Genomic DNA, 14,824 nt, shown 5'->3' with positions numbered 1-14,824 from the left:
CAAAAAGCCGCAATCCTCAACACGTGTCGCATAGTACGAAAGTTCATGCAATTGGACGAACATGGCATAACACCTCAACACACACAATAAACACACACATACACACTACACGCTGCATTTACTTGGCACCCGCCCGTAAATGTAGTCGAAACTAGCCAAAAGGCTAAGAAACAGAAATGTTTACCCCAAAATAAAAATATTTTTGTACACGGATATTTAAATAGAGAAGTACCTACTTGTTAATTGAAGATTTATTTTTATCGTAGATAGTGGCATTATTATTAAAAAAATATTTTTCATTCAAGAAATGCAATTGTTTTATTTTTTCCTAACGCTTGTGTACGCAACTGTACCATATTAATAAATATACTAACCTTCCAAGTTAAGAACGTTGCTTAGACATATGGCACGGCCGCTTTTTTGTAGCTATCCGAACTTGGTCGGATTATGTAGGGTTTCGATGCTCCGTCAGTATTATAATTGTCTTTCTTTAATTACTGAATTTAATGACATGAAAGGAGATCATTCAAGTCTCGAACAATTTGTACCCAAAAATGAAAGTGCCGGCCAAAAGAAAAAAATAGTAGATTCTTGTAGAGAATAATGCCCTGAAGATTTTTTACTATTACAATAATCGTCTACAATTAACCCCCCGTCTGCTATTTGACTTTGAAAATACCAAAAAATCTCACAATGTTTGGAGCATTACACAACGGCCCCAAACTGGAGAAGGCAGCCGCTGCCTTCAAAGGACTCCTGCCCAACCTGGGAATCAAATGACTTGGGCTGTGGGGAAGTCAGACACTTACTGATTAAAACCCATCATGGAGAAACCAGGGTTGCGGTAATTCTTGCGAACAATCCCGCAGCCTCAATAGGCTTTGTCCCCGCTAAAAATATCGTACGATTCTTGTCGAGGATGTCCTGAAGATATTTTACTAATATAAGAAACATCTTCGGTTAACCCCCAGATTGCTATTTGAGTTAAAAGTGTGACCGTGAATAAAAAATGTATACTTGAATGTTACGGGAAATAATGTCCACAGTATTTTTTTAACTAATCGAACGTCTACGATATACCCCCCCTCCTGCTACACCGAGTAGACTTACTGATTTAAACCCATCATTTTCCTTCTGATAATGTACCAGGGCCGCGGTAACTCTTTCGAACAATCCCGCAGCCCTGGCAGGTTCTGACCCTGGTGGGCCCCACTGGGGTTTGTTGACTGTCTGAGGAGGGCTTGACTTGTCAACGCTCGCCGCCGAAACGGGCCTGTTGTCTCCAAGGAAACGAAGGGACGATAAGCCTCCCTAAACTCACCGCCCACAAACCGACGTCTACGGTGCCGGGACACCCAACGCGCGTGGTGACACCCACGTCTACCTCAGCAGATGGGATGAGAGGCGCGAACTCTCAGTTATTGCACTGCCTCCTTCTCTGGCATGCTGCGCAGAAGGAGACGAAGGCATCCCATTCCTCCTCGCCCCTATAGATTTTCCTTTGGCTCATAGTGCCTCTGTCTCCTTGGAAACAGCAGGTGTCGGTGGCGTGCATTGTTCACGCCCCTCTCAGAGAATCAGTAAACCCCAGGCGACCCCCAAAACCTGGCGGGGCTTCGGGGTTCGAAAGAGTTACCGCGGCCCTGCAGCATGGTCAAAAGGAACACAACAATCAGTAACAGGCTCCTCGGTGTAGCAGGAGGGAGGGGGGGGGGTATATCGTAGACGTTTGATTAGTTAAAAAAAAAACTGTGGACGTTATTTGCCGTAACATTCAAGTATAGATTTTTTATTCACGGTTCTACCTTTAAACTCTAACAGCAGCCTGGGGGTTAACCGAAGACGTTCCTTATAATAGTAAAAAATCTTCAGGGTATCCTCGACAAGAATCGTACGATATTTTTGCGGGGACAAGGCCTATCGGGGCTGCGGGATTGTTCGAAAGAATTAATAATAAATAATGCCGTCCACGGCCAAATTCGGCCACGGCGCTGTTCTCATTTTAAGGAGTTCAGCCAGCTGCGCAGGACATATTATAGTGCACGAGCATTTGCGCAGACACAGGTGCACTCCCTATTCCTTCCCTCTCATTACCCGATGGGACGGCAATCCGACACGACCGGAGAGTGATCAGGTGCAGGATCGACATATTTACGTGCTCTCCGATGCACGGGTGAATCAATCACCAACTTCCAGACTGGCTGGGGCTGCTTTGTGAAAGTTTAAGAAAACCCACAAAGCGATTTCGGCCCGACCCAGGAATCGAACCCGAGACCTCGAGCACAGCAGCCGCGCTTGCAACCACTAGACCAACGAGGCAGTCTAAAGAATCGAATGAGTCGAAAGAATTACCGCGGCTCTGGCTACCCCATGATGGGTTTTAGTCAGTAGGAGTCTGACTTCCCCACAGCGAGAGGGGAGTCATTTGATGACTTCCCAGGTTAGGTAGGAGTCCTTTGAAGGCAGCGGCTGCCTTCTCCAGTTTGGGGCCGTAATGCAATGTTCCAAACATTGTGGAATTTTTTGGTATTTTCAAAGTCAAATAGCAGCCGGGGGGTTAATTGTAGACGATTCTTGTAATAGTAAAAAATGTTCAGGGCATTATTCTCTACAAGAATATATTATTTTTTTACTCTGGCCGGCACTTTCAGTTTTGGGTACGAAATGGATGATCTCCTTTTGCAAGTGAATAGTTGCATGATTAAACTAATTATTGGCATACATTTTACCATGCAATTCCTTTAGAACGTCGTGATATTCGACTGCTTTGTAAACAGTGATCTGTTCATGGTAAAATATCCTATAACTTTTTAATTACTAACGGAACATTATTGATACTTGGCAACATGTTGGAGACACTTACAAGGTTTGTGTAAACGTGAAAATCTAGACCCCAAACTGCATACTTTAAGAACTAAGACCTAATAAGTGTATTTTACGTTTATATTTTTATCTTTTAAACCCTACGACTTTTTCTAAATCTGTTTTTTAAACAAATATAAACAAATTCAAAACAACGTATGTAAAAATCTACAGCTCTCTATGTAAGCGCTTTATATGAAAACTAGCTAATGGCCAAACGTTCGCGTAGCGGAAACTTGAATTTCTCCGAAGTTTATGCATGCACTGATTTCATTCATACATAATCAATTATACACAAATACACACTAATTTTCGGACACATCTCTTTTCTTCTAAAGTCTATGGATTAAAAAAAGTTCCGCCAGGACAACGTTCGCCCAGCGGAATCTGTTTTTGGTGAATTTCTCCACAATGGCTGCATACACAAATTTTTATTTACCATAAACAATTATAGGACGTCTTACACTAATTATCTGCATAATTAAAATCTTTAAATTCAACAACATTCCGCTGCGCGAACGCACACGAATTTCAAGATTCTGAGTTCACGGGAAGTACCTTGTAGGTTTTGATTCCCTAGCGTGTGACGGAAATTCGTCTAAGGTGTCGGTATAACTGCTGTATCTTTTGATCGCGTTAACTTAGAAGTTTGATTTTTTCACTGCTTAAAGGGACAATAAACCTAGGTATTTGGTATAAATTTAAATTTGATACCTTTATTCATTCGTGAGAAATAAGGTATTAAATTTCATTTTATTAAAATATTTTTATTATATTATATAACTAAAAAAATGTGATTTTCGCAATTTTTCCTATATTTGCATTATATGACAATGCTTCATGCCAAATTTCAAGATTCTGAGTTTACGGGAAGTATCCTGTAGGTTTTGATTCCTTTGTGAGTGTCGAAAATTTGTTGAAAATATCGACATAATCGGCTGTATCTTTTGATTGGCTTGGCTTAGAAGTTTGATATTTTCACAGCTTAAAGGGGCAATAGACCTGAGTATTTCATGTGAATTTCAGCTTGACACGTCCACGCGTTCTTGAGATAAAGGGTCTTGACAGTCAGACAGACAGACAGACGGACAACAAAGTGATCCTATAAGGGTTCCGTTTTTTCCTTTTGAGGTACGGAACCCTAAAAACGAACGTCCCAAACAAGAACGACTGTATTTCCTTTATTTATTTATATTTTTTATAATTTGGCAAGGATGCAATATTAAAAAAAAAAAAACATTCTACCATTTAGGCCAACTGTCTATGTTCCGTGCTTTCTTGCCAAGCCAAGCTGTACACCGCCGTAGTTCTAGTAATACATTTCAAGGAGCTTAGTGGCACAAGTATGTCCTAGATGTCCAATAAACTGTGGAGTATCTAGGCAGCAACTTCGATAAACAAACACGAGCGAAAAGTTTGCCCATTGCAAAGCGAGTCAGTGGCGCCACTAAAGCCACATGAAATATTTCTTTCTTTCTTTAATTAATCAGTATTTACCCTAGCAATTTCCTAGCACTAACATCACAGAATGGTCCCCTAAATCATTAAATTACAGAACCAAGTAGTACAAAAATAAATGTTACTTAATACTGTTTCATCAAAATATTTATGGAGTACACAGTGTTTAATAATTCACTATACAATATTTAGCACTTAACCGATTTGAAAAAATATTTTACTATTGGAAAGCTAGACTATCCCCGAGAAACATGGGCTATATTTTTTTCCGGTACGGGAAGAAGTTTCTGTGAAACCGCGGAAAAACAGCTAGTTTTACAGCATTTTAAAATTACAGAATTAATAAGAGTATAAACTACTTAACTACCCTTGAGTGCAGATGCCTGCTATTTTATTGTTTATTATATAATAAAAACGTTGAGATGGGACAGTGGCCCATGTTTATCCATATTTCTCATATAAATCTAATGTGCACGCGCGCATCTGTCAGAACCGACTCAGGTGAAGGAATCGAAATCTATCAAATGTCATTAAGATTACACATTATGATTCTGCCAGATTCGGCCGCTTCCACCGATTCGCCACTTACAAGAGTGGTCATACGATATCATATTATTATAAACTATTCTAAAATTCAATTCCTTCGCCGCACTCGAGTCTGATAGGTATGCGTTCACCATTTAGGGTATTTTTTATTTATTAAGTACTAAACAAATGACACAACACTAATACAGAGGATTCAAGTACTGTGCCTTACAATAATACCACCATTTTTTTTAATGTTATTATTCGAGCTGTGCTCAGACCAAAATATTTTATATAAATTGCAGCTAAGACCCTATAAATTAAATAATTCATTTAATTTCACAGCGGTTTGTATAAAAACATAATATAAGTAGAGAAAACAGAATATAACAGTGTTAAAAATTACAAGTATATAGCAGGTGCTGAAAAAGCTTAAAAAGATGCACCAATATGGGAGTCCATAAAAAAATAAGTAGATATTCGGATTAATCATAAAGTATGGCCATGCTAAAATTGTAGATTTACCTTATTTTACTTCATGAAACATCAACATCATAATATGCTTATATTGTGAAAGAGATTTTTGAATTGTCATTTACAGTAAAAATATGTTTGAACATGCACATTTTAGAAAACTCCAAGGCAGTTTACACACAGATATACAATTTCATTATTTGCTCATTATAAAGTTTTTGAAGGGTATACATAAAAAAATATATGAGATAACTTATAGTTTACTAGCAGTCTCCTATATGTAATAGATATTAACTAAAACTAAGAATAAGTTACACCATCTAACTATAACTAAACCATCACCAGCCATGTACTTGGCAACCCGTTGGTCAAATCTGTGATTTGACAACTTAAAATGGTGTGATTGTCACTATAGCTAAATGGTGGAACTCACCGTTAATCCTTTATTTCGCATTCTTAGTACTGAGATCACCAATTAAGATTTAATGTCAAATGATCAGAAAGATGATAAAATGACTTTTAATTTATTTGATAGTATACTAAGGAAGCTGCATCTATGAGTAATGAGAACATTTCCATTATTAAGTGTCAAATTATAATAACCATGATTATGAACTAGAAACTATAATTATCACACTGAATATTTATTAATATGTTAAAAAATTAATCTATTAAATACAACGCATATAAGTCTAACCTTTAAATTCGATAATGGAATCAAATATTTAATAACAGTCTTGAATTACGAAAAAGAAACCAAAATAAACTGTTTATTTTATTTTCTATACATTGAACAACACAAGTTCACGAAACGAGTGACAATTTTTGTGTAACTTTAAATTGGTTTTTAGTCGACGAGTTTGTGGATCTACTCGAAGGAGAATGGCATAGTCAATCAGCAACATAGTAATTTTTTTTTTCAAAGCGTTACGCACCGTAATAATTTATTAAAGTTTAGGGTGATAAAAGAAAAGCTAGAAAAGAATAAGGAATAAAATTGTTACTTACACAATCCCAGAAATGGAAAGTCAATTGCGAAAAATAGATGTAGCATCAAAAATCTGAATCGTGGATTACTATGCCTGAAGTTAGAGTCTCCAATTTACGTCTTATCACATTTTATTAACGAATTAATTTTATTTGTTTAAGTCAGTACAATTTTAGAGTTTCATTTTGGACGTTTTTAGTAGTCATCGTCTTCGTCCTCCGGGTCGGACATAGAGAGTACTGGGATGAACTTAGCTGTGTCGACCGGGCGTTGTGTCGAGTTGTATCAGAAGACGTTTTTGGGCGGCGGCACGGCAACCACGGCCGCGCCCGCTCGCCCCGTGCTTAAAGGAGCGAGTTTCCGCCAACAGTTGGATTCAGAATCGTATACTTCGACAACACAGAGGTATTGCACCCCGTCGTATCCACCTGATAAATTAATATTGAATTTAGTGTACAGATAGAAAGAAAATATGTACATTTATTTGTAAAAATAGCAAACGTAAATGCCTCACATCAAATACTTTTAACCAGGAGTATGCCATTTGATTTAATGAACACTACGCGCTCTAGTGTTTTTGGTACATTTTAATTTTAGCCAATTTGTGAGGCGCAAAGTTATTTGCAATAACAGCTTCCGTCCGCGTTTCGAAGATACCTGAATATTTTGCGTGTCCAAATTCTGTAGTTCTTGAGACCAGCACGAGAAACCAAACTTTTTTTTCTGGAATAGATTAACCAAAACGTGAACTTACCGACAGCAACAATCCGATCACCAAGTAGACAGGATCCGATAGCATCTCTGCCATAAGACAGTCGAGCTAGAAGGATCCAGGAATCAGCTACCGGGTCGTATCGTTCGACGCAAGCCAGTCGGCCGCCGACAGTGTTGGCCGGCGCCTCATGGCCTCCCAACGCGTATAAGTAACCGCCCGCTGCGCAAACCTGGAATATAATACTTATTAAATGCCTTGTTTGTGGTGAGTTTCCTAGCCCTTACCGAGCTTCTAAAGTTACAATTTTGAAGGCCATAAAAATACAACTGTAAGTTCTTGATAGGCTATTAACGACTTTATCCTTGAAATTGGCCGTAAGAATCACAGTCATGCAGCTTAATAACAGTGAGCAAAATAGGCTTATACTCCATGACTCAAATTCTTCGCGATTCAAACAGAAGCCTTGGCTTCCTTGGGAACTTTCCTTTTTTGTAATACAAATATGTATAGTTTTGTTCGTGTAAAGATAATTTCGGTAATATTGCAGGGGAGTTTGTTGCGACACTTCTTCCCAGAAAAACACGTAAATTTCTGGCGTTCGAAAAGTGCCGTTTTGCAGCCAAGTTTAAATGATTTTTGATTACTCACGCTAACACCGCCTCTCCTGCGCATCATAGGGGCACAGTTAGTCCAGTGGTTAGTGGCGGGATCGTAGCACTCCACGGAGCGCAGACACGCGCCGCCGTCGCGCCCGCCCACCGCGTACAGGCGCCCGCGCAGCGCCGCCACGCCGCACGTGCTGCGAGCACCCGTCATCGGAGACACGATCGTCCAGGTGCGGGAACAGGCATCCCATCTGAGGAACAACATCATTTGTATATTCACAACTTACTGCGCAGAGACCATTTTTGGGTGCGATCAGTACATGTCATCAGGTGGAGGACGTGCGGAGGACGTGCGGATGTGCTATGAGCCAAATACGTCAATTTTTGTATGTCCGGAAATTGGTTAAAGGACGTGGCACATTGCAGCAGCACCGCAACAGCACGGGTCCACACCAGCATTTAAGTTGTCATTCAATTTAGAGCATTAAATCGTGTATATTATAATATATTTCGTAATGTCAATATGAAAAAGCCAACGGCGAGCAGTCAGCGTGCTTGCCGCTTCCACACAACTCGACTCGCCGCCCGCGTGCTGCAAGCGAGCGGTCCTCATGCGTACAGCGCGCCGACGACGCCGTGCTGCTGCCGTGCTGCTATAATGTGCCACAAGCTTAAGACCGCACCGCGGATTTTTTTATTTGAGATAGCTCCGCCCACTACACTTCCGCGTCTATCGCGTCGCGCAAGCTATACTCTTCACTCAATGTGTAAAATTTGAATTTCGCGCCAATCGCACACGCCGAGGTCAGCGCGGGGTTAGGAGAACCGAACAGGGAAGATAAGGAGCCGCAACTTACCTACATTTTTTATTTTTTGATCGGATTTTTTTTTGTTGTACTTACAAAAATTATTTGTAATGAAAACTTTTTATGAAGAGTAATATGATAATTTGGACGCGTATGGTTGTGTGTATGTATGTGTGGTGTGTCGTGTATGTGTGTTTGTATATCCAGAACGGATGAATCCATATGTATTTAGGTTTTTTTGTTTGAAATGAAAATTAATCGGGAGTGTTCCTAGCTTTATTTGGTGAATATTGGCCCAAGATGGCCGCCGCCACAAAATGGCGAATAACATATTTTTTTTACAATTCCTTCAGTATGGGTATCAAATGAAAGGGCTTGATTAGTAGAATTATGTATAATATTATTTAAAGTCCAAGATAGCCACCACCAGAAAATGCTGAATTGCATTGTTTTTTTATAGCTCTCTCAATATGGGTATCAAATGAAAGGGTTTGACCAGTGTTAAATAATTTATACTAATGTTATAAAGAGGGAAGACTTGATTGTTTGTTTCTGTGGATTGTATAAACTCTGAAACTGCTTAACTGATTTGATTTGCTTTCACAATTAGAGATTTACACTATCCCCAGAGAATGTAGGCCATATTTTATCCGGGCACAGGAAGAAGTTCCCCGGGAATGCGGCTAAAATCGCGTTAAATAGCTAGTAAAAATTAAGTGGGTAAGGAATAAAAGCGTCGCAGATCTTGTGTGTTAACCATTTAAAAAATGTATGTAGTGAAGTGTAAGGTATCAAAGAAGTAATGAAGCTAAGTAATTCATTTTCAAACATATTTATTAAAACTGAAATGTAAATAATAATATAATGTAAAAAAATAGAATTTATAGTATAACACGGTCTCCATAGATTTTTTGTTCTCTTACGTAGTATAGTAAGTTGAACTCAGTCTTGCGCGCGGCCTTATGTGTGGGTAACCCTTGTACATATACAGTAACTTTGTGTGCGTGACAAGAGGTACAGTCGGGTGCAAATACAGTTATTTAGGGGTTACGGCTGTTTAAGGAAAAACAGTTATTACGTAATTTAATGTTTATTTATCTGTGTAAATATCTATTGAAATTATTAAGTTAGTTTTTGATTTGTTTAATATCCAATAAAAATGTTTATTTATTTATAATGATTCTGAATCGCTACTTGAAAAATCAAGTCCACTTTTATTTATTGTCCTCGTACCCCGAGCTAGAAAATATGTAAGGAGTATTTAATTCATCTTAGATATTTCACCTCATTTATTTCTTAGATACTGTCAATTTCAATTTGAAAAAACTTATGAGAAAATAATGAAAAACTGTAAGATGTAATAATAAAAAGCTTTGAATGTTGTTTCATTTTTTGAAACGCTACCTGACTCCTTAAACATTTTCTCCGTGAAGAACTAGACATTTTTGTAAACGACTGTACCCATAACAAAAAGCGATAAGAACACGTCATGCTCGGACGACGTCACTGTCACACGAACGAAAGTTGTATATTTACAAGCCGACGCACACATAGGGCCGCGCGCAAATCTGAGTTATCGTCACAAATTATTATACCTACGGCCGGAGCGACAACATGCACAGGTCCGACCTCGACGAGGGCTATCGCCGGACTGGCTCGTCTCCGCACACATTGTGTATCAATCGCTAGAGCACGGACATAAGGTTCAGAATTGCGTAGCGTCTACCATGATCGCTGCCGCTCAAAAAATCCAATATCTTAAAACTTTAATTAAAAATGTTTGGTAATAGTTATGGAAAAATGCCTTTGACAAAACGTTAATATTGATGTTAAGAATATATTAGAGTAATTTTGAAACATAAAGATAGTGTAACTTCCTTGTAATTTCAAAAATAGTACTTTTTTAGACGTGTTTTCGGAATTAATTATGATCGAGTAAAATTATCAGTATCGTGTTTTCGTTCTGGCAGAATCTAGATAAAGATATCAATTTACCTATATCAAAATTTCAGATCCATTGGTAAGCTGGTAGTCCTATAATTTGGCATGGCAAACGGCTATCAAAATCACGGTGGCGTCTTAAAGACCGCCCTCGAGGTTCGCACATCAACTTTTTCTTTGGTTAGCACTTTTTTTTCTTCGGCTTTGGACAGCCTTTTGTGAAATTAATATGGAGATTGTTATTTGCAAGCGAATTTTAGCTAGATCGGTATTCTATCACATTAATGTTTCAACAAAACGAAGCTACAAATTTTTGTACAGTGTATAAATAGCTGTAATTGTTATTACCGTTTTAGTATTACACTGTATATGTAAAATTAAAAAAATAAAGATGAAGAGTAGAGAAAAGTATTCATGTTTTTAATCTTACCTCTCCACGGAATTCAAGTAGATCCAACCATCGTGACCGCCAACTGCGTAGACCGGCGAGTTCGGTCCGTCGCCTAGAACAGCCACGCCTAAGCCGTGACGATGTGTGTTCATAGGAGCCAATACACTCCAGCTTAGAGAGGTCAAGTCGAAACATTCCACCTGATATCAAAATTAACTTCATTGTAAGGGCAAAGATGGTAGGTATTTCAAGGTTTGAGGTTCCGTGGGCGGAGTACAAAAGATAGTTTATAGGAGAGTACATAGAGGCAGTTCATAATGGAGCATACTACAGGGTAGTATTTAAGGAAAAGCTGATAAGAGAGTAAATAGGGGCGGCATATAGGTAGATTATCTCTCTGTAGGAATACATAAACAGAAGAAGTTTGATAGCACAAGTAAATTAGGGTTATGGGTCATTTAAGATTGAGAAGTATTTTTTTTAAAGCCTGAAACAGTTGACAATCAAATACCTACCGTGTTCAATGTTTTGAGTCCATCTCTGCCACCAACTACGATGAGTTTGTTCTGCATGACGGCAACTCCAAACTGCAGCCTCCTGGCACCCATTCGCATAAATGGAGTCCAAGTGTTCGTTCGCGGGTCGTACATTTCCATATTACTGGCACCCTGAAAAAAGCCAGATAATTAGGTGACAGCACTTTCCAATAAGAATGAAAAAAATTTAATGAAGAATTTTGTATTTTTTTTTAAGTACATAATTAGACCATTTCTTTGTTAAGCTTTCACAATAAAACACTTGAACCAATTAAAGAATATAGCATACAATACATGATATAGAACCCTAATGATTGTTACTGATTTCTTTTAGTAAGCTTCCCAAAAACATACGCACAAATTGAAACCGTACCTTATATCCATCCATGCCACCGATAGCTAAAAGCCTTCCAATCGTTGATGTCCGTGGCCGTGTGCGGTGTGAAAACAGAAGTGACCGTCTCTCGGGCAGAAGATGCCATTTCACTGCTTCCATAATCAGTGGCTGGCATTCTGGCACATTACCGCACGCTAATTCTACTTTATCAATTAAGTACTGAAAGCAAGATAATTACATTTGAAAAACTAAGGTATAATTCAGTCAAGAGTATAAGAGTTGCAGGATATTTATCTTAGCTTTTCCATATACACTTCTCTGCTCCCAAATAAGGTTTATTGAATAGTAGCTATAACAATATTTGAAAATGGTGTAAAGAAGTCAAAAATAACTTTACCTCTGATGATAGAAGGGGTAGCTTGATAAGTTTTAACAAAGTGGCCAAATGGCTTTCTCTATTGGCACTATCATGTTGGACCCACGCCATGAGGCTTTCAAATACATTTTCTTCAGTCACTACATTGAGATCATCAGATTTCAGCAAGTTAGCTAGCTGGTCTGCTTGGAGGGATAAAAATTCTTGATGTTTCACCACCTAAACATAACATATTTATGTAAAAAATATAAACAGATTATTCACAAAACATTAAACCAAAAAAATAATTATTGTGTTTATTCAAATAAGAATTATGAAAACATTTTCTAAACAATAAATAATTAAGAACCTGCATGAAGTTTTGGTATGTGTATTTCAAAGCACTTTTGTGTAAATCCAAACAGGACTGCTGTTCAGCAAATAAAGCTATTCCCAGACAGTTACAAGGGTCCAGCTGCTTCTTTAGAAAAGCACAACAAGCATTTGTAACAGAATTAAGCTGCAACAAGCTTGATGTCGAAAGGAGCACCTCAACCGTTTCCTCTCTCAGTTCTGCAAATTAAAAAAAAAAAACAGTTGACAGCATGAGATCAACCTTTAAAGAGGCAAACTATTAAAAGTTTGCTTATTTCATGAAAATAAGTAACTGTGCATACACATTGCAGCAAAAAAATGTTTTTTCGTTTAAATATGTGCTGTTTGAGTGTGTTTTAAGACTTTCAGCTGCAATGAATATGAATATTAATAAATATAATAGAAAACCATAATATACTAGCCTATGGTGCCAGTGTAACAATAGTGTACAAGATCCTGCAGTGCTTGCGGGTCAACTCGCTCAAGTGTGATCTCACTTGACTGAGCTTCCCTCAGGGAGCCAGTGAACATTGCTGCGAAGTACTCGCTACATGATGCAAGAAGGATTTTGTGTGCTGGGATTCTGTTGTAGAAAAATAAAACATTTTAGATGACACAAACCTTTTTCGTAGATATTTTGTTTCATAGTTAGTTTCTTTTTTTAATAGAGTATATAAGAGAATAGAAGTGAAAATGAAATTAATCATAGTCAAATTAAATATAACAATTCCTGTTTATCAGCTTATATGTTCCAATTTCTGACAAAAACTTTCAGTATGTTATAAATAAGGAACATAAATTATGAAATACATAACAACTGAAGTACCATTTCTAGGTTTCAAGTGCATCTCTCCTTATCGTGAGTCTATTAAGAATATAGTTAATAATAATATGTTTATGATTGATAGTGGTGGTAATCAAAGAAATTATAATTAATTGCACACTTCCTTTGTTACAAGCAATAAGTGCTATGTGAGAGAAGTGTTGAAATAGAAAATGTATGTATGCTTTCCTGAAAAAGGTGCACACAGGGATGAGTAATATCCTGTTCTTTGTGTTTACACCATAACACAAAGAAAACCATGTTGCTCATTATTTTTTACTCTATTTTTAATTTTCAAAACAAAGCATCCGTGCCCAATAATGTTAGGCGAAAAACAAGTGCATTTTGATGAAGAATACGGGTTCACGACCGTTTGCAAAACACCTGACCTTTTTATTTATGCCTACTTGACAAAAGTAAATAAACAAACCTGCATCCTCCTGCAATAAGAGTAACGTCACACAACTTTTGAGACTGATAATAGCCGAATATATTTTTCAAAGCTGCACCCGAATGTCCTGAGTCGCAAAAGAATTCATCTTGACTTGAAGCACTTGAAAGACTTAACTGGCTTAGTTCTCTCGGCAAGCCTTCATCGATCGAATTGCTTGATATGGTATCCTTTGAACTCTCAGGTTTCTGTGTATCGGTAGCCGACATCGTTAATCCTGTAATTAACACTGATACTATTGTTAAAACTGCTCAATTATTTATTTTCTATCAAAATTTCACAGTTCATAACAAAGCAACGACTCGACATGAATATGAATTTGAGACAACAAACGAAAACAAAGAAAGACATTTATTTTTTACTCCTTGACAAATGCACAGATTATAATAAAGTTTTAGAGCTGTATTTGCTGTTCGGTCATTGACATATATTCTAGCGATAGACAAGAACATCCATACAAATAATTTACCCGCTTATTTCGTCTGTTGACATCTCGTTGACGTATTGTGACATGTAGTCATCCTCATTGATGTTAATTGCTGAAGTGTCGCTCGTATTTTGCCTACATTTTTCATTACTCAAAAAGTTTATATCTAAGTGAATTCAAAATCATGTAATATATCAAAAAGTTTATTTATATCTAATTGAATGCAATATATAATGTAATATATTAAAACCAGGAACTTATTTTTAGAGTTTTTAATATTAATTACGATGTTTTTTTTCTTAAGAGGGCTATCACAAATTTTCGCGAATTTAATTATTTTTTCTTGAAAGTAAGAACATACCATGACAAAGTGAAGTCTGTTTTCATTGATATTTTACCTACTGCCAGTTTTATGGCACATCTGTTTCTGCACGATTTTCTTAATCCATAATTTAAGATGGCGGGCGGGAACAAATTAATGCATATTTGTAAAATTGAATTATAAATGAAAAGTATGATATACAAGCGTTGTAATAGCATGAACAGCGTGTAATTTTACTAACTTGACTCTCGAATAGTTTATATGTGTAAGTTTATACCTTGATATGTATTTTCTATTTTATAATTGTCGTTTCATAGACATCCATCTGACGCAGGTGTCAAAATCGCTCTGATTTGCCATTTTGGGCACTGCATAGTCTGCAGTGCAGTTCAGTGTGGTAAGCTTTTTGTTCGGAACGTTCTATCTAGTACGT

The 14,824-nt window shown here is 37.5% G+C and overlaps 1 protein-coding gene across 1 annotated transcript; it reads right to left on the bottom strand.

Moving 5' to 3' along the window:
- Positions 1 to 4,449: 4,449 nt before the first annotated feature.
- On the bottom strand, positions 4,450 to 14,043 carry LOC110370251 (kelch-like protein 5). Its single transcript, XM_049847388.2, has 10 exons — positions 13,622 to 14,043; positions 12,791 to 12,951; positions 12,364 to 12,566; positions 12,036 to 12,233; positions 11,675 to 11,857; positions 11,281 to 11,433; positions 10,805 to 10,965; positions 7,671 to 7,878; positions 7,062 to 7,251; positions 4,450 to 6,735 (listed from the first exon to the last, which is right to left on the bottom strand). Exons 1-10 carry the CDS (start codon positions 13,849 to 13,851, stop codon positions 6,593 to 6,595), a joined length of 1,830 nt encoding a protein of 609 aa, XP_049703345.1. The 5' UTR covers positions 13,852 to 14,043; the 3' UTR covers positions 4,450 to 6,592.
- Positions 14,044 to 14,824: the final 781 nt, after the last annotated feature.

This window comes from Helicoverpa armigera, chromosome 7, assembly GCF_030705265.1.
Source record: "Helicoverpa armigera isolate CAAS_96S chromosome 7, ASM3070526v1, whole genome shotgun sequence".
Taxonomy (NCBI): domain Eukaryota; kingdom Metazoa; phylum Arthropoda; class Insecta; order Lepidoptera; family Noctuidae; genus Helicoverpa; species Helicoverpa armigera.
The sequence above is the reverse complement of the archived record's forward strand: the minus strand, read 5'-3'. Positions and strand labels throughout refer to the sequence as shown.